Here is a 16302-nt window from a genome sequence, read left to right as displayed (position 1 = left end):
CCTTTGAAGAGTAACGCCTCTATTTTGAATGTATTTCCAAACGCATTATTCACCCTTGTCCACTCACGTGCGACCGCCCCGTTTGCTCAAGAGTTTCATGTATAAAACACCACAACCTCTTCAGTCTTCACACAACTGCACGGTCCATTTCTTCGACTCTTAAACTCCTTAAACTCCAGACTCCATTGAATTTCCCAGATCCCAATCTCCTCTCCCTCAATCTCCTCTTCCCAAGTAGTGAAGGAGGAAGAGGAAATCAACAAAAGATGGCATCTGTATCTCCAACCCCAGTTTTGAAAGATGAGTTAGATATAGTGATACCCACCATCAGAAACCTTGATTTCTTGGAGATGTGGAGGCCATTTTTCCAGCCATACCATCTCATCATTGTCCAAGATGGTGATCCTTCGAAGACCATCAAAGTCCCTGATGGCTTTGACTACGAATTGTACAATCGCAATGATATCAACCGCATTCTGGGCCCCAAAGCATCTTGCATTTCTTTCAAGGACTCTGCTTGCCGTTGCTTTGGCTACATGGTGTCCAAGAAGAAGTACATCTTCACCATTGATGATGATTGCTTTGTAAGTGGGATTTATCGTTGCAACCCTATATTTTCTGTGTCTTCTCTTGTGGTTTTGATGGAAAGATTGGATTTTTATTTGTATTTTGTGTCAGTTTTATGGGATATAGATCAAGTACTTGTGTCCTGTTCTTGATCTAATAATTTTCGGTTGGAAAGTTGAGTTTTTGGGTTGTGAATTTGTTGTTAATTAGTCTGTTGGTTTCTTCTAATTTTGTTCCAATTGCCTTTAAGTGTGAAAATTTTGCCCCCCTTTTAACTTAATTGTTTCTTCTTTCCTCGTTGGTTTAAAATTTAGATGTGGGAAAATTGAGTTTCAGTTTTTGAAAATTTAATTTCAAACTGATGATGGCTTTTAAATTAGTGTTCAATTATATACAGGTCCACAGATCTTCAACTTATTTTGGCTCTTTGTTGATTGATGTGTGTGGTAAATTTGGATATCATATGGTGTTTAGGTTGTCGATTAATTTGGTTCTGTTTCCGCTAGGTTTGTTAAAATGTAGTTTAAATTGCTGGCTTTTTTTGTGTAAAATTTTGCTCGATTCAGTTTCGTGAACCTTTTATTTTCTGGAGATTAATAACAACTCTTTAGTTTTCTCTCTCGCTTTATTGGTTTTGGTTTTCTTTTGGCATTTGTTGAGAAGTGATATTAATTGGTTTAGTTCAGATTGTCTATGTGCTGATCTAATGGCTTGAGGTTTGCTTCTTACCATGGTCAATTGAAAGGAGTTGGCTCTTTTAAGGACTTTTTCATGTCAGCTGACCAGTGAATTTTTTCCATTTTTTGTGCTTTATATGACCTCTAGGATAATTTGTTTTGTTAGCAAAAGCTTCACCAAGATAAGGACTCTGATTGTCATGTATACATGATTTGTTTGTTTAAGATGCACTCTTTCAAGAGTCCTTTAATTTTCTTTATAGCATTTTGTGTCTTTAGATCCACTGTTTCTCCCCTATCATTGATGAAATGGATTTTACATTTAAAGTCTAACTGCTTTTGCTTTCTTAATTGGTTGGGACCACTTTGTTGGGTTGTGATATTGAAAGCTTGATATTCCTTATGAATGCTCAGGTTGCCAAAGACCCATCTGGTAAAGAAATAAATGCGCTTGAGCAGCACATTAAGAATCTTTTGTCCCCATCAACGCCATTTTTTTTCAATACCCTCTATGATCCCTACCAGGAGGGGGCAGACTTTGTGCGCGGGTATCCTTTCAGTCTTCGTGAAGGTGTACCAACTGCAGTGTCACATGGCCTTTGGCTTAACATACCTGATTATGATGCTCCAACACAGCTTGTCAAGCCTCTTGAGAGGAACACCAGGTACAACTGCTTTTCTTCAAACATGTCCTGTTTAATTCCCCTTTCATTTTGACTGTTGTAATTCGCTCTCTCCTTCATACTTGTATTCAGGTATGTAGACGCAATTATGACTGTGCCAAAGGGTACTCTCTTCCCCATGTGCGGCATGAACCTTGCTTTCAACCGTGAATTAATTGGACCTGCAATGTACTTTGGCCTCATGGGTGATGGCCAGCCTATTGGACGTTATGATGATATGTGGGCTGGTTGGTGCACCAAGGTAATCTAATTCTTATGAAGTCTTTTTATCTTGTATAGTAGTTTGTTTCTGTTCCTATGGCTTTAAGATGCTCTTGAATCTGCCATAGAGCTGACCTCTCTGTTATTCTGCTTAATTATTTTGCTCAATTTACTATGTAGGTTATATGCGACCACCTCGGGTTGGGAGTCAAGACAGGGCTGCCTTACATCTGGCACAGCAAAGCAAGTAACCCATTTGTGAACCTTAAGAAAGAATACAAAGGTATCTACTGGCAGGAAGAGCTCATCCCATTTTTCCAATCTGTTGCCCTTCCAAAGGACTGCGCAACTGTTCAGAAATGCTACCTTGAGCTGTCCAAGCAAGTCAAGGCAAAGCTTGGCAAGGTGGATGATTACTTTAATAAGCTGGCCGATGCCATGGTCACCTGGATTGAAGCTTGGGATGAGCTTAATCCATCCAGCGCTTCAGCTGAAGTCGCTAATGGCCCCAAAAAGTAGACAATTGAAATTTCGGGTTTACAATTCTCTTCTGATAGGGTATAGGAATTGTATGGTGAAGGTCTTTTTGTCCATGCTCTTAGCTGAGCTTGGATTGGAATCTACCATGTTATAGAGTTGAGGTTGTTAGTGTTTTATTTTCTTTCGACTTTGGAACAAATAAGAAGGTTACGCATTTTGTATTAGTACTAATTATTATTTATAAATTGTTCGCCGGTATCTCTATTTGGTAATAGGTTCTTAATGCTCATTGGCAGTTGATCCTGTCAGCGAGTTATCTACTATTTTTTTTGCGTTTGTGTTTGCTTGGCTTTATGGTGAGATGCAAGAGCCAGTCTGGAACTCAACTTCAGACAGTCTGACCCAAGAAAAGTTTTAAATGGAGAATTCGGCCTGGCATTTAAAAATGTCATTCCGAACCAAATGTTTGTCCTGGGGTTTTCATTAGAAATTTTATGGCTAAAGTTTACGGAACCGTTGTTGTCGAAAGTATCACATAACCTCCTTATAATTTTAACAAATTTCCTATTTGGCAAAGGAAGAAGAGGAGGAGGATATAATTTTAACTAATTTCCTATTTGGCAAAGGAAGAAGAGGAGGAGGATGGTGATTTTTCTTGTCTGGATTTTTGGTTTGAAATTGTAGTTTGACCCCACTTTGTTTTTTCCTTTTAAGTGACATTAAATCCCAACTATTTTGACTCCGCTATTTTTTTTTTTATCTTGTAAAGTCTTACACCACTTACATTGTAAAACTAGTTAAAGTCTTAAAAATCAAATTTCACTTTAGTTAGAAGCATAAGGAGGTTATGTGGAGCTTTATAAACAATAGGGGGTGATGTGTTTTTTTGCAATACCACAAGAGAGTCTCATGTGTTTTATCCGAACTTTATTTGTTCGGGAGAATATGAATAAATGGAAATAAGGAGTTCGAAAATCATAAGAAAGTAAAATTTTGGGTACTGTAAATGAATTAAATAGCTAATAAATATATGGCTTAATCACAAATTGCCCCTTGTAATGTTAGTTGAGTAGCAAATTGTCTCCTATAATCAGAACACATACAATTGTCCCCAACACATAAATGGCTAAATATGTGGGTTAGATTTTCTAGGTATGAGAGGTACGGAAAGACAGTTATGCCATATGTACATAATGCTTTGATAGTTTTATTTTTAAAATATGATTTTTTTTTAAAATTAAAGAAGATTGTATTGTCCAGCAAATGGTGATCCAATTGAATATGTAAACAATATTACATAAGTTATTTTTACTAAATACAATTTTTAGTTACATATGATATCTGACATTTAATATTTTGATGTGAACCCATGAAGCTATGACTAGACATACGAATCAAGTTGGACAGATTTGTGAAACCCTTGACCTTTTTAGAAGTTATGAACTTATTGATATAAGTTCAACCCGCAATTCAATGACCAAAAGTGTTAGATAGAAGACGTCACAATCAAATGCAATTCTTGGTTAATAATTCAGTTCGAATACTCTCAAGATAAACTCTCAAGTGTTCAACAAAGGCTCACATTTGCCAAGAGAAAAATAAGCTCACGATTATTGCTAGAATAATTTTGTGTCTTGCAAAAATATAGCCCCTATAGCGTGTCAACTACAAATCCAATTGGTGCTAGGATTAAAGTCACTTATCCTATCCATTGGACTTAAACTAAACTAACGACCCATAAATACACTTTGCTGGCTATATTTATTCTCAAAATAACAACAAAAATGACTAAGACAATGCTAAAATAAATGACACAAAGCCAAACTAGAATTAGGGTTAAATCTGCCAAGTTGCTCCATGGATCCAATTGGCATGTTGTAGCTAATTTTCGCCTTCAAGAACTTGAACTAAGGTTGTGATGGAACTAGTTGGACTCTTGATCCCTTCAATGCTCCTATGGACTCCAACTTGGTCTTGTATAGCTTGTACTAAAGCCCCAACACAAGAATGATAGATCACAATACAAACAATGCAAATTATGTGTCAATTGCAAAGTTTACACTCCACACACAAGAGTTGAGGTGAATGGCGATCAATGTAGCTCATGAACTCCTGATGTACATGCTGCCGACACATTCTTGGCAGCAAACAAAAGTGATACGGGCTTGGAATTACAAGAGCTAAAAGACCCCGTGAAGGTTCCTCAAGATCTAGTAACACGTGCAAGAGTTAAAAGATTCAAGGAGTCACTTTTGACTCTAGTACATGTCGTACGAGCACAAGAAGGATCTTTTACCAGCATTGAAGGTATCGACTTGGAAAACACTAGCATACCGACCAAGATATTGTTATCCATTGAAGGCGACAATGGTGAAGCGTCAAGCGAGTATTAGTAGTAGTTATTCAAGATTTTAGAGTCCAATAATCAGCTCATGTTGAGCTCGAGCTTGAAGGAGTGGGGTATAGGCCTTGGCCGAACCCTAGTTAATTAATTTATTAGTTATTCGTTGTTAAACCTTTACAATTCGGCCCAAATGCAACAAACCTTAAAGGGGCTGAGTTCCTTTATGTTTCCAAGTAGTAGTAGGTTTTATGTAAGGCTATAAATAGCCCTAGGTATGCTTTGTCATTACGTTTTGCGAGTTTAATAAAAATTTCCAGAAATTTGTCTTCTTGAGGAGCGAATTCTATAGCTTGTGATAGCTAGTTTGACCATCTTAGCGTAGATCCTTTGATGTTCCTTGACTTATCAATCAAGCAACACACTTGATTGTGGCGTCTATTACCTTCGTTTTCACTCTTGAACGGCCCAAGCTTGAATTCATCCCAAACCAAATGTCCCTCTTACAAAGATCTAGGCTTCCGCGCGTCATTAGTAATTAGAGCTAGTTAAGAGGCATCACATTATATTTCTTTTCTTATTTTTGAGTCAAGTTTTGTCTTCCAAATCTATGTTTAGTTCGCTAGGGTTTATCGTTAGTTAGGGTTTATTCTAGCAAGTTCGAAATTCTAGTTTTGTGTTTTATAGTTGCTGTTAGAATTTTCCAGATTTTGTTTCATTGTGATTTGTGTCTAGTTTTTCTGTCAATTGGTGTTAATTGTTCGTGTGTTTGTCTAGAAAAAAAAAATTACAGCCGCTAGGGCTTCTTTTTCTTACTGTCTCTTGTTGTTGCAATCTGTCCAAATTTCAGTCGCTAATCTCTACTGATTTTTGTCCAGATTGTAGCATAATTTTGTTGTTAATTGTGTTGTTTTGGTTGTGAAATAGCCCAGCAAAAGTCAAAAAAAAAGAGGGGAGAGGGGTTACATACCTAATTGTTTCTTGAGTCGATTGCTGGAAAAATTTTCTTGGAGCTGTTTGCCATTGATTCTTTAATTTTTGTGTTGTTTCTTGCAAAACTTGTACCGAAACATATTTTGAGAAGTTCTTGAGCTTCTTGAACAAAATTCTTGAAGTTCTTGGATCATCAAAACTGATTTGGAAGTTCTTGAAACTTTTGTTCCAAACTCTAGGGTTTCTTGAAACTTCAAGGAAACTTCATTCTTTCTTGACAAATTTTGAACGTGATCTTGCATTCAAGAGTAATTGGGACTGAATTTGTGTTTCTTGACAAGACCAACTTGAACAACAAAGAAAGAAGCAGAAAAAAAGGCAAAAAAAAAGGAAAGAAAGGAAAAGGATGTTGGCTCAAGTTTCCTAATTGTGAACAAGTCCCAACCTTGACATACGTCTAATCCTAGACCTTTTTGGATTAGAGTCAGCCAAGAAAACCCATTAAACCAAATCCAGATCACCCTCAAACATCCTAAACTTTCTTCATCCGACCTAAACAACCTTCCAAAACTCAATTCCGTTTCCTAAAAACCAGCCACCGCCTTAACCCTTGTTTCCTAAATTGGTTGAATGACAATTTGTGAACCGAATTAGATGATTTCCAAGGGCTGAACTACACATCATTTGAATACCCCAAAAGCACCAAATATCCTACAAGATACTGCCCAAAACACCAAAGAATAGCAGCTCAAAATTTCCAGCAAAGGAGTCGGACCTTGATAGAGTTATCTTCTAGGTTTCTTGAAATTTCAGCTTTTGAGTCATTAGTCACACCTTGTGCCAAATTTATTAGTTTCTTTTCTCCTATAATTTGAGTCATACACAGCACCCCCTCGTCCCATGTTTTGTCTCGTTCCTTGCAGCAATGGTGATTCCTAAGTTGCTCAATCCAAGCACATAACAAGCATACGAATTTGCTTTGGTGAGCTCATTTGAGGGTTTTTATATCTTGAGTGATACACGAGCATGAGTGAAACACGTAAGGGAGTGTGTGAGGAAATTTTGTCACACTAACTCTTTTTGCAGGTTTCTTTTAAAAATGTCAGTCACATAGTGAGGAGATGAATACCCCAACTCTTGACATTAAGCTCTTGACCGAAGCATTGGATAAATTAATGGACCAAAAGTTGGACCAAAGATTTGAAATTTTGCATGAGCGGATTTATCAATTGGAGAACTCTAGGCATCAATCTAACTCAAGCAAAGGAAGGGCTACAAAGGATGAATTTGCTTCCTCTAATGATGAGGAGAAGCAATTTGAAAGGAGATACAAAGCTGACCGGCATTTCCACAAGCAAGGAGATGATGCAATTAAAGGCATAAAACTCAAAATTCCTTCCTGCCAAGGCAAGTCGGACCCCAAAGCTTATTTGGAGTGGGAGAGGAAGATCGAGATGGTCTTTGAATGCAACACATATACGGACGAACAAAAGGTGAAATTGGCAACCGTGCAATTTACCGACTATGCTTCCATTTGGTGGGATCAATTATGCCTTAGCCGGAGGAGAAATCGAGAAAGAGCCGTGGAGACTTGGGACGAAATGAGGAGCTTGATGAGAAAGAGATTTGTGCCTAATTACTATAGCAGGGATTTCCATCATAGGCGACAAGCTCTTACTCAAGGAAATATGTCAGTTGAGAATTATTATAAGCAGATGGAGATGGACATCATGAAGGCCGACATATAAGAAGACCAGATTTTTGCATGGTTTGAGACCCGAAATCGCTGAGGTGGTTGAGCTACAACACTACCTTGATCTACATGCGATGCTAGATAAAGCTATCACGGTAGAAAGGTGTCTCAAGAGGAGGGGTAGTACGCGTCCAGGCACTACTTATCATGCCGAGAATTGGAGAAATTCTCAACCTAAAGGGAGGAGAAGGCCACGGGTTCCTCATTCCAATCAGCGTTGAAAACCACATCCACAAAACCGATTGCTAAGGGTCAGAACAAAGCTGCTTTTGAAGCTTCTCAGCCACGCAACTGAGACACTAAGTGTTATAAGTGTCAAGGATTTGGCCACATAACTTTTCAATGCCCCAATCAACATACCATGCTTATAATGCCAAATGGGGAAGTTCTCGCGGATGAGGAGGATAATTTTGAAGGGATGCCATCTCTTGTGAAAACTCATGTTTTTATTCCTAAAATAATTATTTTTATAATTATTTACCCTAGCATTGGTTAATTATATTATCGTTACATGAATCGTTTTTAAGTTTCACCTTATCGCGCGCGAATCGGAAATTCACGTATTTCGCATGGAATCGACTAAGTGGAGATTTAAGAAATTAATACTAGACTACTAAGAGTGAATACTTATAGTAATAAAGGAATTTCATTTGAGGATTAGTGCACAAGTGAAACAAACAAGAGAGAAAAATGGTAGTTCGGGACACTATACGCGCACTATTCCTAGTTGACTTTTGTACAACTTTTGGCCACAAATTCAACAAGCTTCGAAGAGAAGCTTCACAACACAAAACACTCTCTCTCCTCACTCCACAGTCTCGGCCGAACCAGTAAAAAGGAAAGGAGGAAGAAAGCTTCTTCATCTTGTTCAATTCTTGCTTCCATTTCACCTCCAAAATTGCAACCAATTTCAAAACTATTTGGAGATTAACTTTAGCTTGGAGGAGGACATCATCTAGTGGAAATTTTGTGACGCCCCCACTTCTCCCAAGGGCGAACCCAAGAATATCCGCGGGATGCCTGCCCAACTCTCGCCAGGACTCAAGGCAATTCAATTCAAACTTAACGGTACATACCAAATAATACAAGTCTAAAATGAAGAAAAGTCACTTCTTTAACTGAATATCCAAATCTTATACGTTCTCAAAAGATACATCAAGTCCTAAAATACAACCATTAAAAGTCGACTAAACATTTACAACCAAGATTCCAATCAAAAGGATAACCTAGTCGGTTTTTCCAAAATCTTCCAATCCACCTGTTAAGGAAAACAAATCTACGGGGTGAGTGATTGCTCGTGAGGCCAAGAAACACATATGCAGGCACATAGTTCAAGTAGCAATCACCATTTAGCAAGTAAGACAATAATATTCAAGTAATTAACAATTCGAGTGAGAAAAGTAAACAGAAACTGATGTGTGCACGGACCTTGGCCCACGCAATGACCCAGTTCGAGTACCATTGGGCCCAGTCACATGTGCACGGGCTAAGCAATTCAAGGAGTCACTCCAAGCCCTTGTGCGGAATGTTCAAGACCAACAAGGAGTTCATCGAGACATTGAAGGCTTGGAAGGTGATAACCCAGTTGTCTACACGATGATCCAAGCCCGTGAAGAGCAAGTGGGCCATGACCGATTAGGCCTTAGTGTTAGGAGTCTTAAGTTTAGATTAGTCCTTTTGTTAGCCATGGATTCGGTCCACCTTTTGTCTAAGGATGGCCGAACCACTAGGCCCTTTTTTTATTGAGTCCATGGATCGGCCAACCTTGTCCAAGGAGTGGCCGACCATCTAGCTTCCCAATATTAGGGTTTCAGATATTAGGGTTTCTTTAGTCTTGCCTATATAAAGGCTTGCTTTGTAAGCATTAAGGGTAGACTCGATTGATTAATAAAATTGTCTTCTTTCGATTTTCTTCTTGTGAGAATTTCGTTCCTTTACTTGCTTTTAGCAAGGGTTCTTGAGCAATCTCGTATTGTCCTTGATTGTTCGTCCGACCTACCAACTTGGGTATTCACCTCGATTGGAGTCGTCGTTCTACCACTTTAAACCAACTCGTATCGTCCGTATTGATTTTAGGTCCCGCAATCCAAGCGTTGGACAACCTCACTAGATCCTTGGGCAAACGTGCTACGTGTCTCGAAACGTGTTGATCGAGGACCGTATCAGTTGGCTTCAGAGCTTTGGTAGAGGTATCTTTCGTTATATCCTTGTTTTCGTAGTTGTGTCGTAGGATTTTGTGTTATTTTCCACTGCACTGTTTAAAAAAAAAAAAAACAAGTCTATCCGCACTTGTTCTTAACCAAATTGCTGTCCGTAGTTGTGTCAAATCTAGCCAACGTTGTCTCCATGTTGTTTTGCAAAGTCACTCGCTAAAATTCTGGCCGAATTTGCCTGTGTTGTTGAGGCATCATGGTAAAATCAAATCTGTCCATGCATGCGTCGTTTGTTGCCTTGACAATCTGACCATATCTTGTGTCCAACTTCTGTTCAAAGTCGTGTGTTGTGGTTGTTAGTGCCAACCTGTCCGTGTTCAACAAGGGAACAACGAAACTTATAGTAGTGGTGGCTAGGGTTTTCACTTACGCTAGAGTTTCTTGTTTCCAAATCTATCCAAGTTGATTCTTGAGTCATCCAAGTTGTTTTCTTAGTTTCAAATCTGATTTGTGGTTAAGTTTGTTGGTACTTGTGAATCTTGAAGGAAACCTACAAGAATCTAGGGTTTCTTGAGTTTCTTGAAATCAAAACTGGAAATTCTTGAAGTCTTGAAACTTGCGTGGGAATTCTTGAGGGATTGTTGATCGTTACTTGTGCCTTGTGGACCGAACCAGATCTGGAATTTTCATTCCAGATCGGTCAGGTTGTTGGTGTTATTCGTTTGTTAAGTTAAAAAAAAAAAGGAACGAAAAAGAAAAGAAAGAGAAAGCACGCGATTGGCAAGAGGCAAAGAAGACAAGCAAGTGAGTAAATTTGTATCGCCAAACCAGTTTGCTTACACATCGTGCCAAACCAAAACAAAAAATTACATCCAAGAAAAGCATTCAAAAGTTCTGACCTACCTCTTCTTGAGGTTCTTGATCACCTTGTGCCTTGATAACTTGAACCACCTTTCGAGGTTCTTGAATTTCTTGACCACCTTGTTTCTTGAAAACTTGAACCTCCCTTCGAATAAACAACTTCCTATATTCTCTTGCGGTGGTGAAGGGCTTCCGTGGTGTGGGAGTAAATTTCTTGGGAGGGTCTTGAGCAACCCGTGGGGAAGAAAGTTGTGTGAGGTTGCTTACCTCTTCTTGTTGGGACCCCATAGCCGAAACTGTTTGGGTTGCGCAAGGGAGGAGGAAGCCGAAGCCGAATTGTGTTGTGTGTGAGAGGGTGTCGGGTTTCCTTGAAGGATTTATAGAAATCCAACCGACCTTGGTGACTTGTTTTGGAAGGAGAAAATCTGGAAAATTTCGGTTGAAGAGGTAGATACCAAATCTGATTTGCAAGTCTACTTGGAGAAGAATTTGGAAGTTTCTAAAAGTTGTTCAAGAAAGGTTTTCTAAAGATTTTCCAAAACTAACTTGTTTTCCAAATCACTTTAGGAAACTAAGCAAAACACTTGGATACCCTTTTTGTTTTCACTTGGACACTCTCCTATATTCTCTCCTATATTTTAGAACACTCTCCTACATTCTCTACTAAATTTCCGAAACTCACTCCTACATTATAGGAAGCTAGGATTTTCTTTCTTTTTGTTCACATTAGCGTTTTTCCCATTGCTGTCCGCCACTAGAGTCCTCCCAAAATAGCCTATTTCCATCTTAATTTGCATTCCATTTCGTGTCTTGCTTCTTGATTACTCTTGTGGAAAAAGTTGGTGGCAATTATTGGGCTTGAGCGGCATTTCTCAACTACCTAACCCAACAGGTAAAGGCATTTGGTAAGGCCATTAGAGTGCTTTTGAGTGATACACACGAGAGTGAGTGATACACTAAGGGAGTGAAGTGAGGTTATACTTGCATTGTTTTCTCTTGTTACTAACCATTTTGCAGGCATTGAGCAAGAGCAACCACCCACTGACTACTCATTAATGTTCACCGCCATGAAGAATGAGCTCAGGCGAGTTAGTGAACAATAAATGGAGGAATTTACACTCGCTTTGATGAACTCTCCAAGAGTCTCACACGAGGCTCTCGTTCTAGGTCTCACAACCGGAGTACCCATGGCACCAGGGGAGCAAATAGTGAAGACTACTCGGGTAGTGAGGATGATGAACGTGCCGAGATGTGACGCCCCACATCTCCCTAAGGCGGACCAAAGGGTATCCGCGGACGCCTGCCCAGCTCTCGCCAGGACTCAAGCAAATCCATTCACTTTAGAACCGAACTAAACACTTCAAAGAGAGTAACATGAATACAATAATGCGGAAGCGTTCAAGCTTAACAAGTCACATAACAAGTAACCATTACATCAGTAATCGTAATACGACTTAAATTCAAAATACACGTCAGGGCCCAAACTATTCAAATCTACAATTTCCAAAAGTATAACCCAAACCAGGGCCTAGTCAAAATATATAGCAGGAGTCTTAACAAGAGTACAACGGATGGTTTCTCCATACTTTTCCAAGGTTCGGTCCTGTTAAGGAAAACAAAACTATAGGGTGAGCTAAACGCTCGTGAGGCCAAGAACACACATGCAAGCACTTTGTTCAAATAGCAATCCCAAATCTAATAAATAAACCATGTCCCTTCAATAAACAATCATTCAAACAGGAAAAGAAATCAGAAACAATTCAAGGATACAATAGCTCTCAAGAGCTAAGTTCCACTTGCTCTGCCGAAGTCATTCGTATACCTTCCCGCATTGACCCTCCTGTCAACCGGGTCGGTATTTCTATTTCCGTAGATCACCACTTACTTCCCTCCGTCCACCGTACACCCCAAGGGCCCACAATGTCCATTATTGGGCGATACTCAACGAGTATGCCAAGCAAGACCTCTTATTAGGTCGAGCTTATATGTATCTCATGGCTCGCCCAAATCCCCGACCAAGCCCATTGCTGGCTCAAGTCTAAGGACGGCCTATGAGTTTGGGCGTCCCCCATTCATTTGAAAGTCGAGGAGGTTCACTCCAGCGACACAAGCATTCATAACATAACATTGCATTTCATTCATTCATTCGAAATTAGAACGAGTACGATAAAGTACGCACCCGCCCTTATTTTTAAAACTTTCAACAAATACCACAATAAGCAAGTATCAAATTTCACACACTTGACACTCACCGAGCAATTCAATAAGAATTATTTTCTGGGAGTTCAAGTGTCCACGGTGAGATCCTCTTGAAGGTCTCCTTGTGCGCCTGGCAATTAATAGGGGGTAATCACACAATTAACCCACTTATCAAGAAAGATTGTACACTAGTACAATCTAGGGATTATTTCGCAAAAAGGAACCTCAATTACACGTAAATCGAGGTTCAACTTGCCTTTTATTATGTACAACATTATTTGAGTTTTTATCATGAAAATCGGGAACAAAACGTTTAAGAAAATTAAAAGAATAAAGAGTTCTTGAAAAACTCTATTTCTTTGAAATTGGAAAATTTTCAGTTTTATCATGAACCTTTGAAAAATCGGAACTCGCTCAGTACAAGTCGAGAATTGGAAAACTTTATACCGTTGGAAACCTCTTAGAAACTACCATAAGTTCCTAGAAGACACTTTTCCATGAATCGAAGTGAAAAGTGGTCAAAAATGAGCTTGAAGACGCAGGGTTGGTTTTCATGGCAGAATTAAGTTGGATCTCGGCCAACTTTGGAAATTCGGCACGATTCACACGTTGCAAACCGGCCTCTGAAATTTGCAGCTCAATTAGTGTTACAAGTGAGGTGTATAACAAAACAAGCGGATCAAGAATCGGAGTTTCGAGTACCGAGATACGGTAGCCCGAAGTTGGGGAAATTCAAGACTGGAGAAGAATTTCCAGATTTGAACCTCCAACTCTAGCAATTTAATTGGGTATCGAAACGAACTTGGATTGGTACCAAAATTGGCAGTATTTTACTCCCATATGAGAGGTACCGTTCTATCAAATTTCAGGGAAAAATACTCTCGGAAAGATAGCTAATTAGTCAACCAAAGTTCAGGAAAAATTATAAGGCAATCTGCCTTTAGACATTCATTACCCATTTCAAAACGTTTAATCAAGCAAACTATCCAATCATGTTTCATTTGTGAAATAAAGGCCTAAGAAACATCCATAATGCCTTTGGTAAATGTTTAGTATCAAGAACATCAATTAACAAGTTCACTCCAAGATCTTGTTCCAAACCAGTCCAACATTAGGGTTTTTCCAAAACAGAGCAGTCCACTTGTTTCAGTCACAACTCAGTCAATTTAACTCAAAATCGAGCATGGCTTACGCCGTTGGAAAATACATTCATAGAGCTAAAATATCACAGAAGAAATCGTTCCCAAATTCGGCACCCATCTGGTTCAAATTCGGGCATCAAGTTGCTGCCTGAACACTTCATTCCAGATGAACAGAGCAACAGGACAGCGAACTTAAAACATTTGGTTCGGCTTGCTCACAAAGAATCAGAACGTAAATTATATACCAAATTAAATCCAGGAATGTCTAGTTTCCAACGCCACCAACGGCACATGATTCCGACATCCGAGGACAGAGTTATAGCCAAAATACTATCACTGGTCAGAATCATACGCGAACAGTTTTCCAGATTTGCTAGTTTCTCAAGAAAATTCATTTGATCAATCAAACCTCAATATTTTCCAATGAAATTTTTCACACATCTAATACATCCTATAAACATCCAATTCAAGCCGTTAGACCATTAAAAATTGGCCTGGAAATGGCCGAACATGGCAGGGGCAGAATCGGAAATTTTAGCTTCTTACACCCAATGAAGTTTCTACTAATTACCCACCACTAATGCATCATTTTAACCACTAAACCAACAATATAATCACCATCAATCATCAAATCAGCAACAACAACCCAAGTGTGGGAATTCAAAGAGCCCACAATCACATTTTTACACCATACACAAGCTAACCAAATGCATGCATGAACTTAACAAGGTAAGATAGCTTCCAAACTTCAAGTTTTCAAGAGGGGATCATCACTTACTTTGGGTTGATGTTCAGCAGAATTTTCGGCCCTCTATTACCCCAGAAAAACCGTGATTTCCAGCTCAAAATGATCCTCAAGTGTCAAGCTAGGTGTGGTGCACGTTTGGTTAAATTTGGAGATGATTTGGAGTGGTTTTGAGTGAGATTAGTGAGCAGAAATTTTGTTGCAAATGAGTTAGAGAGAGGAGGGAGCTGGTCGGCAATGAGGAGAGAGAAGGTGGAGGGAAATCTGATTTCCTTTAGCTTCCAAGAGAAGGTGAAATAAGTGGTGGTAATTTACCCAAAAGTCAACTCTCATTAGGGGCCGTTTGGTGCGATTACGGCTCGATTTTCTCGCGCGTTTGGTTCACTAGTGCACTAAACCTCCAAGGCATATATATTCATGTAAATATTACCCACTCTTAATTGTCCCGAAATAAGGGTCTAAAGTCCCTCAATTGAAGTCGCGCGTGTGAAAACGCGTACCGTCAAATTTAACGCTATAACGCGAAACTTCCGAGAAATTCTTATAACGATAGCACTATTAACTATCACTTGAGTTTTTATTCATAAGATTACCTATTTTAGGACCATAGTACAAGTCTCCAATATTCCAAGCTTATCGTGCTACTACGCGGATAAAATCTCCAAGTACTATTCACTATTTTTTACTAAACGCGCCCTAGGAAATTATTTTTTTGAACGAGTCACTTTAAAAATATAACGAAATTATATTACCATGTATTTAGGTCTAATATGACTAGAAAATATTCCTTGGGATAAAAATCCAATTAAATAATTTATTAAGCCAAAAATTAGGCATAAAATAATAGTTTTTACGAGTCCTCACATCCTCTCCTCCTTAAGAAAATTTCGTCCTCGAAATTTACCTTGGTTGTAGTTTCTTCCCTTTTCCGGACATCAAACTTGCTTTTAAAGGCGTAATCTTGAGAATTACCACATCTCCAACAGTGAACTCCAAATCCTTTCTCCAATTGTCGGCATAACTTTTTTTGTCTACTCTGAGCGGTTTGAATCCTTTGCCGTACCAATTTTACCTTTTCATTAGCCTCCTCAATCCAAGATACAGTAGTCGGGTCTAAAATTTTTCGTTCACCTACTTCATCCCAACAAATTGGGGATCTACACTTCCGACCATAAAGTGCTTCGTATGGAGCCATTTGAATAGAAGAGTGAAAACTATTATTGTAGGCAAATTCCACTAAAGTCAAAAACTTACTCCAATTCTCTCCAAAATCCAGTACACAAGTCCTCAACATGTCCTCAAGAGTTTGAATTGTTCTTTCAGATTGTCCATCAGTCTGGGGATGATAGGTGGTACTAAAGTTTAACTTAGTCCCCAACACTTCTTGCATCTTTTGCCAAAACCTCGAAACAAATCTTGGATCCCTATCCGACACAATACTCACAGGTATACCATGTAGTCTAATGATCTCATCCAAGTACAATCTGGCCAACTTCTCCAATGGATATTTCATATTAATCGGCAGAAAATGAGCCGATTTAGTCAATCTATCTACTATCACCCAAAT

At 39.0% G+C, this 16302-nt stretch overlaps 1 protein-coding gene across 1 annotated transcript; it reads left to right on the top strand.

The window, feature by feature from the left end:
- The first annotated feature begins 120 nt into the window (after window positions 1-120).
- LOC113742618 (UDP-arabinopyranose mutase 3) lies at window positions 121-2880 on the top strand. Its single transcript, XM_027270496.2, has 4 exons — window positions 121-584; window positions 1659-1909; window positions 2000-2168; window positions 2309-2880. Exons 1-4 carry the CDS (start codon window positions 267-269, stop codon window positions 2645-2647), a joined length of 1077 nt encoding a protein of 358 aa, XP_027126297.2. The 5' UTR covers window positions 121-266; the 3' UTR covers window positions 2648-2880.
- Window positions 2881-16302: the final 13422 nt, after the last annotated feature.

Source organism: Coffea arabica, chromosome 4e, assembly GCF_036785885.1.
Source record: "Coffea arabica cultivar ET-39 chromosome 4e, Coffea Arabica ET-39 HiFi, whole genome shotgun sequence".
NCBI classification, from domain to species: Eukaryota; Viridiplantae; Streptophyta; class Magnoliopsida; order Gentianales; family Rubiaceae; genus Coffea; species Coffea arabica.
This window is presented reverse-complemented; position numbering and strand designations above follow the sequence as displayed.

What these genes read in the sequence shown, in the direction of transcription:
- LOC113742618 (XM_027270496.2), top strand. Translation starts at nt 267, where the DNA reads ATGGCATCTGTATCTCCAACCCCAGTTTTGAAAGATGAGTTAGATATA. An exon ending in CCTCTTGAGAGGAACACCAG is followed by an intron (nt 1,910 to 1,999) that starts GTACAACTGCTT and finishes ACTTGTATTCAG; the next exon opens with GTATGTAGACGCAATTATGA. An exon ending in GGGCTGGTTGGTGCACCAAG is followed by an intron (nt 2,169 to 2,308) that starts GTAATCTAATTC and finishes TTTACTATGTAG; the next exon opens with GTTATATGCGACCACCTCGG.